The sequence below is a fragment of the Carassius gibelio genome, chromosome A9 (assembly GCF_023724105.1).
Source record: "Carassius gibelio isolate Cgi1373 ecotype wild population from Czech Republic chromosome A9, carGib1.2-hapl.c, whole genome shotgun sequence".
Lineage (NCBI taxonomy): Eukaryota > Metazoa > Chordata > Actinopteri > Cypriniformes > Cyprinidae > Carassius > Carassius gibelio.
The window spans coordinates 9608477-9624300 of record NC_068379.1 but is presented as its reverse complement, the minus strand read 5'-3'; the positions used below and the strand labels follow the sequence as shown (position 1 = coordinate 9624300).

At 34.7% G+C, this 15824-nt stretch overlaps 2 protein-coding genes across 2 annotated transcripts in view; one reads left to right on the top strand and one right to left on the bottom strand.

Annotated features, from left to right (window-relative positions):
• LOC128020216 (uncharacterized) overlaps positions 1-15824 on the bottom strand; it is a 426958-nt gene that overhangs the window by 220438 nt on the left and 190696 nt on the right. The gene's annotated exons all lie outside the window — the stretch shown is intronic.
• On the top strand, positions 8395-11955 carry LOC128019335 (uncharacterized). Its single transcript, XM_052605316.1, has 3 exons — positions 8395-8527; positions 10894-11061; positions 11645-11955. Exons 1-3 carry the CDS (start codon positions 8395-8397, stop codon positions 11953-11955), a joined length of 612 nt encoding a protein of 203 aa, XP_052461276.1.

Sequence of the window (15824 nt, the reverse complement as noted above, 5' to 3'; positions counted from 1 at the left end):
ATTATGAAAATAATATGTAACAGATGTGCCCAATCCTGTTCCTGAAGATCTCCTGTCTTAAAGGGTTAAGAACCAACACTAATCAATCACAACCTGAACCAGCTAATCAATATCTGTTAATTTAGTTCATTTCTTATTTTTTATAACGATTAATTCATTTTCCGATTGCACAAACCACTTCAGGAGGTATTTAAGACACATTCCAGATGCAACTGGAAACGTTTAAATAAATTTGGTTGTTAAAGCCACATATATACATTTCTGTCCTCCCAAATAGACAAACAAATAAAGGCTGTGTTACTGCAACATGCATGTTCACAAAAATGGCCTCCTGGACATGAGTGTCTTTCTTCAGTAAGCATGTGCAAACCAATGCAAATTAAACTCACTGCTTGCCATCTCTCACATCTATGGCAGTTTGCATGTTCAACACAGAAATCTTAATTAAAAGTGGAGAATGCTAAATTATTTTACCAATGCTGATGACGCTTACTCAACCTTTGCTATCTTTGCCCTAGAAATCTGCTGATGATGTATTAAATTCAGTCCATATACGTTGCTTTGACTTGATCGCCAATGAATTTGAATATAAGATATGAGAATTGAAAATCCAATTTATTATAGTTTTGTGAAAACACATTTATGTGGCCAAGTGTAGGCCTAAATGGAGCAGTTTTAATAAATCAAATATTTATCTGATTTGAGAAAATGCAGAAAGTGTCAAGTATAAATAGGGCCTAAAGCTGTGCATAGGTAAATACATGTATATTTAAAATGATTTTTGTTCAAGTCCAAACATTCAAAACACGAATCCATGCTAATTTAACAATGACAAGAACAACAACAATAATAACAACAAAAACAATAACAATAATAATAATAATAATAATAATAATAATAATAATAATAATAATAATAATAATAATAATAATAATTACCTGGAAGAACATCTGCATGCAGATGACTAATGACTGGTCTGTTTTGTAGATAGTAAAAAAAATAGGAACAGGTATAACAAAAACAGCTATTTAAACTGCAACAGTAAATGTTCTTTATTTAATTTGTATTTAATTATTGGATTTGAAAGTAAAGTGATGTGCCCAAGTATGGTGACCTATACTTGGAATTAGTGCTCTGCATTTATCCCATCCAAAGTGCATACACACAGCAGTGAACAGCATTTGGGGGTTCAGTGCCTAGCTCATGGGCACCTCAGTCATGGTATTGAAGGTGGGAGAGAAAGTGCTGTACATTTACTCCCCCCACCTACAATTCCTGCTGGTACAAGACTTGTGGTATTCACAACCTTTGGGTTACAAGTCTGACTCTCTAACCATTAGGCCACAACTTCCCCATTTGGTAACTGAATCATTACTTGTGTGTTCAATGAGTAATTTGTACTAAATTACTATGACTTTAAAACACTGTTCCAAATAGCTAGTTATTCCTTTAGAAGGATGTAGTAACACTCATTCAGGGTTACCATCCTTCTTACAACAGGTATTAATGAAACCAATTATTAAAATGTTACCTAATGATTATGTAAGTGGCTACATGTTAAATAAAGCAGTGGTTAAAATGTTAATTTGTCCTTTTTCAGTTAGTTTCAAATGAATTATGAAACCATATATAGTTTCTCAGTAGTTCTCTGGGAGGCATGGAAAATTTTACTAATTAGCTAATAAAAAATGAATTTCTTGTTACTTAATAGCAGTTACTACAAAATTAATATCACATCACTCATTTGTTCCTGTGTAGTTAATTATTGATGAAGAAACAACATGATCATTTTGGTTTGATGTGATGGTAGTTTATTTTACCCATATGATGACAGAACACCTGCAGAGTGAAACATCATGTCTGTCTCAGTCCCAGAGTGTCTGTCCAACCACTGCTGTGCGGTGACATCTGTCAGAATGTTTTAGACAGACTGGGAAGTGACCAGTTCTGCTATCTCCGGCTGACTGTGCAGACCCACTCTGTAAAAACAGACTGAATGATGCTAAATAGCTGATCATATCTGGACCATGCTGCCTGACATGACACCAGATCTAACGTTGCTAAAAGTGTGTGTGAGAGTGACAAACAGATTAAGTACTCTGACAGGCCACACAATAAAGCCATCAGGTGGAGTGACTCATCAGATGGATGGAAAAAAAGATGAATTGTCACTCTGTGTCCAGATGCTGTTCTCATTCTTGATGTGTCACGCACACACACACACACGCACACACACCACACACATGGGAACACACAAACACAAACACACACACACACACACACGCACACACACACACACACACACACATACACACACACACACACACACACACACACACACACACACACACACAAACACATACATACATACATACATACATATATATATTGTGTGGGATTTCCCCCTTTCTGGTCAATGTATCCCTGCCTCTGCTTAATTGTTTTAATTGATAAATTTATCCCCCAATCAAAGTGATCAGTGTTATTACACTAGTGAAAGTTATTGGTGATTCTATTGTACGGAACGTGAATATAGAGACACCAGCCACTATAGTCAAATGTTTACCGGGAGCCAGAGCGCCTGACATCTTGGCAAATTTAAAAGTGCTGGGGTAATGCTAAATGTAAATACAGTAAGATTGTTATTCATGCTGGCGCTAATGATGTTCGACAGTCGGAGATCACTAAAAATAACATTAAAGAGGTGTGTGAACTTGCAAGCACGATGTCAGACACTGTAATATGCTCTGGTCCCCTCCCTGCTTACCGTGGTGACGAGATGCATAGCAGATTGTCATCACTCAATGGCTGGATGTCTAAGTGGTGCCCACAGAATAACATAGGTTTCATAGACAATTGGATGAGCTTTTGGGGCAGACCTGACCTATTTAAAAGAGATGGTCTTCATCCCTCCTGGGGTGGTGCCACTCTTCTCTCTAGAAATATGGCAAATAGTCTTAGTGTTTATACTTGACTAACTGGGGCCCAGGTCAGGAAGCAGACAGACTGGCTAAACCGACTGTCTGCTAGCTGCCTCACATCACAGAGGTCACCTAATTCTCAGCACATAGAGACTCTTTCACCTAGTTATCATGCTATAGAGACTGTGTCTGTCCCCCGAACTAGAAAATACAAAAAACGTCCAAACCAAGTTAAGATGAACAATTTAATTGAGGTTCAACAAATAAAATACAGATGCAATATGGATAAACAAATGATAAAGCTAGGCTTATTGAATATCAGATCCCTTTCTACGAAAACACTTTTTGTAAATAATATGATCACTAATCATAATATAGATGTGTTCTGTTTATATTTATAACAAAGTTTTCAGGATTTCTCAGAGGGCAGGCTCAAGTATAACTCGTTTGAAGTAATGGTGCTTCATATAACATTATCCAGAGAAACAATTGTTAATGATAAATCCCCTGTTATGTTTTTACCGGCTACTGTATACAGGCCACCAGGGCATCATACAGACTTTATTAAAGAGTTTGGTGATTTTACATCTGAGTTAGTTCTGGCTGCAGATAAAGTTTTAATAGTTGGTGATTTTAATATCCATGTTGATAATGAAAAAGATGCATTAGGATCAGCATTTATAGACATTCTGAACTCTATTGGGGTTAGAGAACATGTTTCAGGACCTACTGATTGTCGAAATCATACTCTAGATTTAATACTGTCACATGGAATTGATGTTGATAGTGTTGAAATTATGCAGCCAAGTGATGATATCTCAGTTCAATATTTAGTTTTGTGCAAACTTCATATAGCCAAAATGGTAACACTTTACAATAAGGGTACATGATTAATGAAGTACTAATATCTGAATTAATAGTTTATTAATCATGAACTAATTAATGGACCAATAAGGAATTAATGATGGACTAACCTTAGCTACGCCTGGAATCATGAGGATTCATGTGTTAACTACAGCCACCTTAACTACACGTTAACACACGTTTGTTAGTTAACATGTTAATTAACAACGAATGATCAGCTTCATCAAGTTGACTCTTTAAGAAGAAAGAAGAACAGCAGACATCGCTCAGAACTGTATCAACTTGATCAGCACTAATCTTGCACTGTTTTATTGCATTTCACACATACACCACGCTTCAGTATTACTCCTGACTTTTACATGTGACTGGTGCAGACAATTTTTAAGCATTTCAAAATGTACTTTTCACTATCCCTGGTTAACAACTTACCAGAAATGTTGTTCTTGACGACAGCTCTGATTATATTTATTTCCAGGAAGAATGTTGTTTCGTAAATGTGGAGTGTATTAAGGTGATGTGCTTCAGTTGGATTATTGCATTTCATTATCATTTACTGTACATCGTTCCCACATCATGGATAACTTCGTGAAAATTAATTTGGTTACAAATACTTTACCTAAATTCATTTTGTTTCAAGTGATTTTCCTTTATGTTACTCTGTTTCATCCAACCTCAAATAATACATACCTCCATTCACTTATTTAAATAGCCTGGAAACTATACTGCATGTGCAACTGATCACTTAATTTATGACTTATGTTGAGATGCCTCGACAAATCATGAACTCATGCTAGTTAATGACTAGTTAATAATGAGTTAACCATCATGTGCCCCTTCAAGTAAAGTCATGACATAAAGATGCCTCAACAAATCATGAACTCATGCTAGTTAATGACTAGTTAATAATGAGTTAACCATCATGTGCCCCTTCAAGTAAAGTCATGACATAAAGATGCCTCAACAAATCATGAACTCATGCTAGGTAATGACTAGTTAATAATGAGTTAACCATCATGTGCCCCTTCAAGTAAAGTCATGACATAAAGATGTCTCAACAAATCATGAACTCATGCTAGTTAATGACTAGTTAATAATGAGTTAACCATCATGTGCCCCTTCAAGTAAAGTCATGACATAAAGATGTCTCAACAAATCATGAACTCATGCTAGTTAATGACTAGTTAATAATGAGTTAACCATCATGTGCCCCTTCAAGTAAAGTCATGACATAAAGATGTCTCAACAAATCATGAACTCATGCTAGTTAATGACTAGTTAACAATGAGTTAACCATCATGTGCCCCTTCAAGTAAAGTCATGACATAAAGATGCCTCAACAAATCATGAACTTACATTAGTTAATGACTAGTTAATAATGATCTTGTCACAACTTGTCACATTGGTTTTCTGATTTGTAAGTAAGAACAATTATCAATTCGCCACATTTCATTGTCATTCAAAATTCCCTGTGTCCAAATACTCACTTCCTTATTTAACTGATACACTACTACTACTAATAATAATAATCTTAATAATAATAAAAATAACTAAATAATCTTTATTAGAATATATTTTGTAATGTATACAAATGTTTTAGAATAAGTCAGCCATTGAGCATTAAACACACATGTAACAAGAAGATAGGATTTGTTAGACTGGAAATTGATGGTAAATGTCTCTGAATAACCGTCCAAGGACACCTCTTCTGTGCCTTTCACCAAGCCAGTTGGTCCATTCAATGAGAGCGAGATGTTCTTTTAACATTTTCTCTGTCCTGTTTCCTCTTAGTCTCCACACCCTTGTTTTATAAGACAGCCATGCTCGTTCTAGATGCTGTGAATGGGCTCCAGTGTTTGGGTCTACAAACCAGTGACTGTGATTGACTGTAAAATGTCTGTAGCCCATATTTGCCAGCACACCTCTGTAAGCTCTCCACTCATCTTGAGATCAGGATTGTACCTGGACGCACATGTTTGACAATAATTGGAATTAGATGATTTCTTGATCTTCGAGTGACAAGACGCAATATTGGCCTTCGCAGATTATGTTTCACACCCAGCATTCCAAAAACCCACTTCCTTCGCCTCCATGTGGTAGATGCCCTACCCCGTCCATACTACAAAAAAAAGAAAGGAAAAAAAAAAGAAAGAAATATATACTGAGAAGAAAAAAAGGTGATAATGTCAGGCAAAATTACAATTATGTTCTGTATACAAATAGCTAATAATTATACAATAATTATTCTAATAAGGTTACACAGCAATCACATAGCAATGTTGCTTTTCTTCGGTTCTTTTCCTTATATAAATGACTTTAGTAATAATCATAAATAATAATTTAAAATTGTACTTTTGTACAATTTTATTCATTATTGCTTACTAGGACGAAGAAAAGTCATGATAGCATTATTTACCTTCTATCATTCTAAAGCTTAACTGTATAAAGCTGACTAGACCTTAATTCACATTGAGTGCATCAGAGCTGCTTCATCTCTGTTGCAAACCACAGCACTAAACTCAATAAAACTTACCTTTCGTTTATGACGGAAATTGCTTTCATCAATAACAACAAATTCTTGTTGACCTCCCATCTGCTGCCTTCTTCTTTTTTGGTACTCTTTCATAGCCTTGGTACAGATCTTTCTCAGGACCTTAGCCATTCTGGAGAGAGTTTTAGAACTTCTAGCAATCCTGTCCTGCATCATGTCTATCTGTCTCAGGTGCAATCCTTGAGAGAACCTGTGCAATGAAACATCAATAATTTACAAAAAAATATCAAACCATTACAGCACAAAACAGCCCATGTGTTCTAAACTAAGATATAAAATGACACCAAATAGACTTCAAATTGTGATGACTGGCTGGTATACAGTAGTAGATATATTATTATTATAATTGGCACAGTGCTTGTGCTATTAGTAATGAATGGTTATACTGTAGCAAAAACATCAAGTTAGTCAAACTTTTTCCTTGCAGGGATAGTACTACTACAATAAAACCTGTTTGACAGAAAATGAGCTCTAGCATGATGTGCATGTAGGGTTATAAATGTGCAAGTTTTGAGATCTTGTTCTGCAACAAGTAAATGCCATGATTTTTATACATTGGTCCTGATAGGTGTTTTTAATGTCTATTTACTTCTCACCTCGTACTGTATACAATTAATATACTCTATACATTCTACACTCTCATGCTAAATTTCAGAGACATTTAAGGTAAAGGTAGACAAGGGAATGGCTTACCTGTAAATAAATGTTAACCATGATGGCAAGCTTATTTTTGATTTTTCAAATAAAGATCCTGTCCTTACAGATCGGCTGCTTTTAACTCCAGGATGATTTTTAGATCTGCACACCCTGTGATTCAAAAGAAAATACTAATTAATGTTATGGAGAGGTATATGCTCTGCTTGTCAAATTTGTAATATAAGGTGTTCTTCATTCACCTTTTTTAAACATATTTTGAAGGTTCTATCACTGATTTTAGCAAGTGAACTGACTCATGAACAATTATCACTAAACAAACAAACAAAAAACAGCTGTGGATCATTCAGGTAACAGCAGAGTATGCAAACTTTTGAACAGGGTCTATTTTTTTTGTAAATTGAACTAACGTATTGTTTTCTCTTATGGACTATATGCATATGTCTTTTACTAAACAAAAAATATCCCACTCATTTTGGTAAAATAATTAACATTTTGCAGTTTCTCCAAGGTGTATGTAAACTTTTGACTTCAACTGTACGTATGATTCACACAATTTGGCTAAATAGGCCACTGTTCATGGTTATATCTTTGCAACATTTTGAACAGTCATGAAACCTACTCCTAACTTGTTCTGTAACAAGGCAAAGTAAGTGTAGGCTAATTCCAATAGAAGAAGAAGATATGCGGTTTCCTACCGCGACTCACCAGTTATATCCATCAGAAATTTTACTGTTCCTGGTCAGTTTCATCTTTTGGCCACATCTTGAACAAAGTACTCTGCTTGTGAGTAGCTTTTTCTTTTGAAGCCATTTTATTACTTTGAGCTTTCCCTTTTTTGAGGGCTTTTGAACCGCCATTAGCAACAATTTAGTCATTAATCCCGCCATAGTGAAGGGTCGTTCCTTCCTTGACAATTCGTTATTTTTGAACAAATCTTTGATGTGAATCGGCAAGAACGCGTCGTCTCTGGGAGTGACTCGTTGAGTCGCGCATATGCATAACATTCAATAGATTCTGCACTGTCTGTAATTAATTCGCCTGTTTCCAATCATTTTCGAGTCGTTTGTTGATGACATGATGGACCAATAAGCTTAACCAATGCAGTTTGAACATTCCGAGCAAGAAAAAGAATTGATTAGTTTGGACCGTTCGAGTCTTTGGTTTTTCGAGTCTCTTTGTTCATCACCTGACCGTCCCAGTAAATTGACCAATATTTCAGTGCTCGGTGTTAACATGAAGCATAGCCATAACATAATAAACATTTTGAATAAAATTAAAACTTTTGGAGTGGTACCTTCGTTTGAAGTCTTTACATGCTGGGACAACTCCAAAGAAGTGCAAGACCCATCAGAATTGCATGTTAGTATTAAAGGTGGACATACTTGTATTTTGAAAATCGCTCCAATGGCAGATGACGAAGAAGAAGAAGTGGTTGTTGCGCCCAAAATCGAACGCAAACGTGACAAGGAGAGCACAATGGCGACTAGACGTGGGAGGCCAATTAAGATAAATCCAAAGTATGGTGCAGCTACAGATGGTAAGTGTTTAAAATGATAATGATAACGAGTGACTAAAGTGTTACATTACGTTAGAGTAAACTAGAAAAATCTGTCTTTGAATTGGTAACATACCAATTACGTTCAAATGTAAGCAAAATATTCAAGTAACGTTAGTTGAAGCCATTGATATATTTTGGGAAATACCCACTGAGGTCTTATATTAAATATGTAACGCCTAATATAAATAAAATTGTTAATCAACGGTGTAGTTTTAACCACCATGACCGCTTCATTGAGTTAAGACTTGAACTTGAGTACTGGACTCATTAGAATGTGAACTAACCAGCCTTTTCTTTACATTTACAGTCCCTGTGTCTGCTGTTCAGGAAAATGCAGGATCCAGTATGCAGACTGCACAGCAAGTGTGCAGACAAAGTAGGCTTATAAATGCACATCTTTTTATGTTTATAATGTATCAAATCTTTAATAGTTTTTATTAACCTTTCATAGGCTTTTATTTTAGATGAGGCACACACAAGTTATACTATATACAGTTTTTTGTAAGTGCAGAGATGCCATTCTTTTGGATTCATCTGGATATCGGATTAACGATTTTGAATGAATTTGAGATAGTTCTAACATAGAATCTGCAACATTTCTGATATAATTACATAAACGTACAGTAGGTCATAGTCTGACACATTACATGTCAGCTGTAACAGTTATGCATTTTGATTAACTGTAAATTCTAACTGCATTTGAGTTCTTTTGCATTTAAGAATGAAACATTAGTCATTAAAATAGTTCATAAATCTGTTGTTGTTTAAAAAGAGTTTCATTTTCACACTGCTCAAGAAATATACTGTTTAGTGTTTACTTTTTACTATTATCATTGTTAAAAACAGTTTTTGCTCCTTAACATTTTAGTGAACACAATAATAGATCTCTCTTTTTCAAATCTTGCCACAAATGTTTGAAATGATTTTAATTGTAAAAAAAAAAAGTACAGAGTGAAGACATTTAGATTATTTCAAAATGGTAATTTGATAAATGCTTTAATTAACGTAGTGAAAATATTTAATAAATACAAATAAATGCTCACTGAACTTTCTATTTATTAAAGAATCCTGAAAAGTAAAACATAAATTCCAGTTTGTCCACAGAAAATGTAAAGCAGCACGATTACTTTTAACATTGATAATAATCTTAAATGTCTCTTGCGTATCAAATCAAATTGTATTTAGTATTTAGTATTTGTCAAATTAGTATTTTTTTTTCCAAGTGAAGTAAAATTCTGCTTTTTAATTACACCAATAAATTGTATTATGTACAATTAAAAAAACAAAATTGTATAAAATTCTAATAGTACTTTATAGTATTACTGTTATCACATTAGAATGTGAACTTACCAGCCCTTTCTTTACATTTACAGTCCCTGTGTCTGCTGTTCAGGAAAATGCAAGAACAGTTATGCACACTGCACAGCAAGTGTGCAAGTAGGCTACTCTGGTCAATGCACATCATGTTTCAAAATACTATAATAATTTTAGATTTGGATGAGCCACATAAAAAAGTGATACTTTATACAGCTTTTTGTCAGTTAAAATTGCAAATGACCTTGCGTTACATGTACTTTGAATAATACATTAAAATAGAGAACTTTTTTTATTGTAATTTTTCACAAAATTATTGTTTTAATTTTTTTGATCAGATAAATGCAGCCCTGGTGAACAGAAGACATTTTTCAAAATCATAAATAACTAATCTTTCCAAAAATTTGAAAGGTGTTTTAGTAATAACAATTCTATTAATACTTTGTTATATTATGTGATTAAATGATTATTTATATTTTCACAGAACATTGTTATGTACATTTTAAAGGCACAATATGAATTTTTTTTTCGCTAGAGATCACATTTTCAAAACAATAACAGAGGCAAAGCTTGATGATGCAATAACTGAGCATGAAACTATGCACGTGCTCAGTCCTTCACTCAGTCTAGTTAAGTATGTGTAGCATATTCATGCAGAAATGGCATCATTGCTGGGCAACTATGGCCAGGGATGAGTCATTTCTTAAACCCAGAATATTTACAAATCTTTGAGAATTTTTGAAATAACACAAGTACACAGCTGTACAAAATATATAATACTATGCAAGTGGTTTTTGGATATTTTATTGCAAAAATGTTACACATTGTGTCTTTACTCACTTTACTCATAGTGTCTTAACAGAAAAAAAAACGCTGCTTGCAGAAGTGCTCAGAGCACTTTTAATAGTTTTTATTTTTATTGTGCAATTTTACAATGTACAATAACTCTTTCATAAAAGTATTTATTTATTCTTTTATGCCAACATTTTTTATGAATGTTTAAAAATTCTTGTCATTTTCTTTACTTTTAGAAGTTGCACCCACCATACAAATACAATTCCAAAATGCAAAGCAAACAATAGAAGTTCAAAAACAGAAAATCCTTCACCTGGAGGATAAGGTTAACTCTCTGACAGAGGAGAGAAATTATCTTCGTGCAAGACTTGAAGATGGTAAGTTACCCTCCAGCCAGTCACATTGTACCCTACATGAAGCAACTTAAAGGGTTAGTTCACCCAAAAATGAAAATTCTGTCATTAATGACCCTTATGTCGTTCTAAACCCGTAAGACCTCTGTTCATCTTTAGACACAAATTAAGATATTTTGGATGTAATCCGAGAACTTCCTGGTCCTCTATAGACTGTATCTGTAATCATCAGTTTAATCAGTTTATTGTCAACTAAAAAAAAAATTAGTCTGGGAGAGCCCAATGTATGCAATCACTTTCAGTGCTGTTGAATTATATTTGTCCATAATTTTGTGCTTGTACTCAGAAGGGGTACCTACACAGACTGCAACTACAAGAAAGAGCAGTACTTCTGAATCTTCAAATTTTTCAACTTCCGAGTCCTCTGATTCTGAGCCTCCAAAACACAAAAAAAGAAAGGTTAAGGAGAAACACAGAGCGAAAAGACATAAGAAATCAAAGAAATTGACTTCTGACTATTCCAAAAGAGGTATGTCATTTTAATAATGATACTTTATACAATTTTTCCTTTGCTTAGGATAAGTAATTTCATAGTCACCCATCTTATAAAAGTTTGTTTATTTTATTTTTTCAGTGCATACCCCAGAAGAATCGCTGAAGAGGTACTACAAGGTATTAAACCTTGTAAAACAGGGCCTGAGTAAGGCAGAGGCCTACAACAGACTAAACGTTGACAGGAACACAATAGTCATCCAGGCTCCAATTGCAGAGTCAGCAGCAGCTAATCCAGAATCATTCCGCAAGCTAAGGCAGATGTTTAAAAAGGGAGATAGCATCCTGAAATTTGCCGAAAGCTGTCTTTGTCTTTGTAAAGAAAAGGCCAATGAGGATGTGATTAAACAAATGAAAGAGGCAAATGACCTCCTTGACATAAATAAAAAATGAACGATAAGCACACATTATAGTTGTTTGGGGGTTGTTCTTGTGTTAGGAATTTGTTTAAATCATTTAATCCTGACAATGTTATAATGTTCATATATAAATTTTTATTATAAAACATGTGTTTGCACATTTTTATGCATATGTTACATGGGTTCACTGCAAATTGAACAACAGTGTTTATGTAGGCATTTGTTTTAGGTTAATAGTAAATTTTATAAGGGCATTGATATTTGGAAATGTTTATTTTCAGGTTTTATTTTAATTTATTTGATTTTTATTTGTTGAGCTTTACTCTTGTGCTACTTTTACAGTGCTTGTTTTTTCTTTAATAAATCTAGTACTTATATAATGGTTGATTTGTACTTCTGTTTAACATTTTAACTCATCTTTAGTAGTTGTACTAGGCTAAATAAGATTCCAAACTTTAGTCTTTAATACTTAAGGGGAAACTTCTTTATAATCTGTAACATCAAACTCATTAACTAGTCATTAACTAGCATGAGTTCATGATTTGTTGAGGCATCTTTATGTCATGACTTTACTTGAAGGGGCACATGATGGTTAACTCATTATTAACTAGTCATTAACTAGCATGAGTTCATGATTTGTTGAGGCATCTTTATGTCATGACTTTACTTGAAGGGGCACATGATGGTTAACTCATTATTAACTAGTCATTAACTAGCATGAGTTCATGATTTGTCGAGGCATCTCAACATAAGTCATAAATTAAGTGATCAGTTGCACATGCAGTATAGTTTCCAGGCTATTTAAATAAGTGAATGGAGGTATGTATTCTTTGAGGTTGGATGAAACAGAGTAACATAAAGGAAAATCACTTGAAACAAAATGAATTTTGGTTTATTTGTAACCAAATTAATTTTCACGAAGTTATCCATGATGTGGGAACGATGTACAGTAAATGATAATGAAATGCAATAATCCAACTGAAGCACATCACCTTAATACACTCCACATTTACGAAACAACATTCTTCCTGGAAATAAATATAATCAGAGCTGTCGTCAAGAACAACATTTCTGGTAAGTTGTTAACCAGGGATAGTGAAAAGTACATTTTGAAATGCTTAAAAATTGTCTGCACCAGTCACGTGTACAAGTCAGGAGTAATACTGAAGCGTGGTGTATGTGTGAAATGCAATAAAACAGTGCAAGATTAGTGCTGATCAAGTTGATACAGTTCTGAGTGATGTCTGCTGTTCTTCTTTCTTCTTAAAGAGTCAACTTGATGAAGCTGATCATTCGTTGTTAATTAACATGTTAACTAACAAACGTGTGTTAACGTGTAGTTAAGGTGGCTGTAGTTAACACGTGAATCCTCATGATTCCAGGCGTAGCTAAGGTTAGTCCATCATTAATTCCTTATTGGTCCATTAATTAGTTCATGATTAATAAACTATTAATTCAGATATTAGTACATCATTAATCATGTACCCTTATTGTAAAGTGTTACCGCCAAAATTTTAAATTCTACTTCTTGTTACAAGTATGCTAGAACCATCACTTCTACCACAAAAGACTGCTTTTTGAGTTATCTTCCTCATTTATACAAATTCCTTAACATATCCAAAACAACTTGATGATGTAACAGAAACTATGGACTCTCTCTTATCTAGCACTTTAAATACAGTTGCTCCTTTACGCTTAAGGAAGGTTAAGGAAAACAGTTTGACACCATGGTATAATGAGCATACTAAAGAGAGCAGCCCAAAAAATTCAGCGCAGCTATAGGAAAACAAAACTAGAGATATTTCGTATTGCTTGGCGGGAAAGTAACCTATCCTACAGAAAAGCATTAAAAACTGCTAGATTTGATCACTTTTCTTCTCTTTTAGAAGAAAACAAACATAACCCCAGGTATTTATTCAATTTCAGTGGCTAAATTAAAGAAAAATAAAGCCTCAACAAGTGTTGACATTTCCCAACACCACAGCAGTAATGACTTTATGAACTACTTTACTTCTAAAATCGATACTATTAGAGATAAAATTGCAACCATTCAGCCGTCAGCTACAGTATCACATCAGACAGTGCACTATAGACCCCCTGAGGAACAGTTCCACTCATTCTCTACTATAGGAGAGGAAGAATTGTATAAACTTGTTAAATCATCTAAACCAACAACATGTATGTTAGACCCTATACCATCTTAGCTCCTAAAAGAGGTGCTTCCAGAAGTCATAGATCCTCTTATGACTATTATTAATTCCTCATTGTCATTAGGATATGTACTAAAAACCTTCAAACTGTCTGTTATTAAGCCTCTCATCAAAAAACCACGACTTGACCCCAAATAGCTAGTTAATTATAGACCAATCTTGAATCTCCCTTTTCTGTCCAAGATACTAGAAAAGGTGGTATCCTCACAATTATATTCCTTCTTAGAGAAAAATGGTATATGTGAGGATTTCCAGTCAGGATTTAGACCGTATCATAGTACTGAGACTGCTCTCCTTAGAGTCACAAATGATCTGCTTTTATCATCTGATCGTGGGTGTATCTCTTTATTATTTTCATTGGATCTTAGTCCTGCGTTTGACACAATTGACCCCGACATTCTTTTGCATAGACTTGAACACTTTGTTGGCATTAATGAAAATGCATTAGCATGGTTTAAATTTTACTTATATGACCGCCATCAGTTTGTAGCAGTGAATGAAGATGTATCATATCGATCACAAGTGCAGTATGGAGTACCTCAAGACTCAGTACTAGGGCCGCTACTCTTCACGCTTTATATGTTACCCTTGGGAAATATCATCAGGAAACATGGTGTTAGCTTTCACTGTTATGCTGATGATACTCCTCTCTATAATTCTTCATGGCCTGGTGAAACACACCAATTTGAAAAACGAATGGAATGCATAGTCAAAAAAAAAAAAAAAAAAGGATGACGAGTAATTTCTTACTGCTGAATTCTGAAAAGAAAACCATTCAATTCTTCATCATCTGTTAGGAACCTAGGTGTGCTATTTGATCGCAATCTTTCCCTAGAAAGCCACGTTTCTAGCATTTGTAAAACTGCATTTTTCCATCCCAAAAATATATCTTAATTACGGCCTATGCTCTCAATGTCAAATGCAGAATTGCTAATCCATGCATTTATGACCTCAAGGTTAGATTATTGTAATGTCCTGCTAATTGCACCAAGTGTCTTCATTTAATAATCTGTCTAGTGGACACCCAGGGAAACAGAGACCATACAGCGTGACAATAAAGCCCGGAATGGTTTAGCACCTCAGTATTTGAATGAGCTCCTTTTACATTATAATCTTCTACGTCCGCTACATTCTCAAAACTCAGGCAATTTGATAATACCTAGAATACCAAAATCAACTGCGGGCGGCAGATCCTTTTCCTATTTGGCGCCTAAACTCTGGAATAACCTACCTAACATTGTTCGGGAGGCAGACACACTCTTGCAGTTTAAATCTAGATTAAAGACCCATCTCTTTAACCTGGCTTACACATAACATACTAATATGCTTTTAATATCCAATCTGTTAAATGATTTTTAGGTAATTAGGTAAACCGGAACCGGAAACACTTCCCATAACACTCTATGTACTTGCTACATCATTAGAAGAATGGCATTTACGCTAATATTTGTCTGTTTCTCTCTTATTCCGAGGTCACCGTAGCCACAAGATCCAGTCTGTATCCAGATCAGAGGGTCACTGCAGTCACCCGGATCTAGTACGTATCCAGACCAGATGGTGGATCAGCACCAACTGCCCTGAAAGACAGCGGAGACCAGGACAACTAGAGCCCCAGATACAGATCCCCTGTAAAGACCTTGTCTCAGAGGACCAACAGGACAAGACCACAGGAAACAGATGATTCTTCTGCACA

What these genes read in the sequence shown, in the direction of transcription:
- LOC128019335 (XM_052605316.1), top strand. Translation starts at nt 8,395, where the DNA reads ATGGCAGATGACGAAGAAGAAGAAGTGGTTGTTGCGCCCAAAATCGAA. An exon ending in GTATGGTGCAGCTACAGATG is followed by an intron (nt 8,528 to 10,893) that starts GTAAGTGTTTAA and finishes CTTTACTTTTAG; the next exon opens with AAGTTGCACCCACCATACAA. An exon ending in ACCCTCCAGCCAGTCACATT is followed by an intron (nt 11,062 to 11,644) that starts GTACCCTACATG and finishes TTATTTTTTCAG; the next exon opens with TGCATACCCCAGAAGAATCG.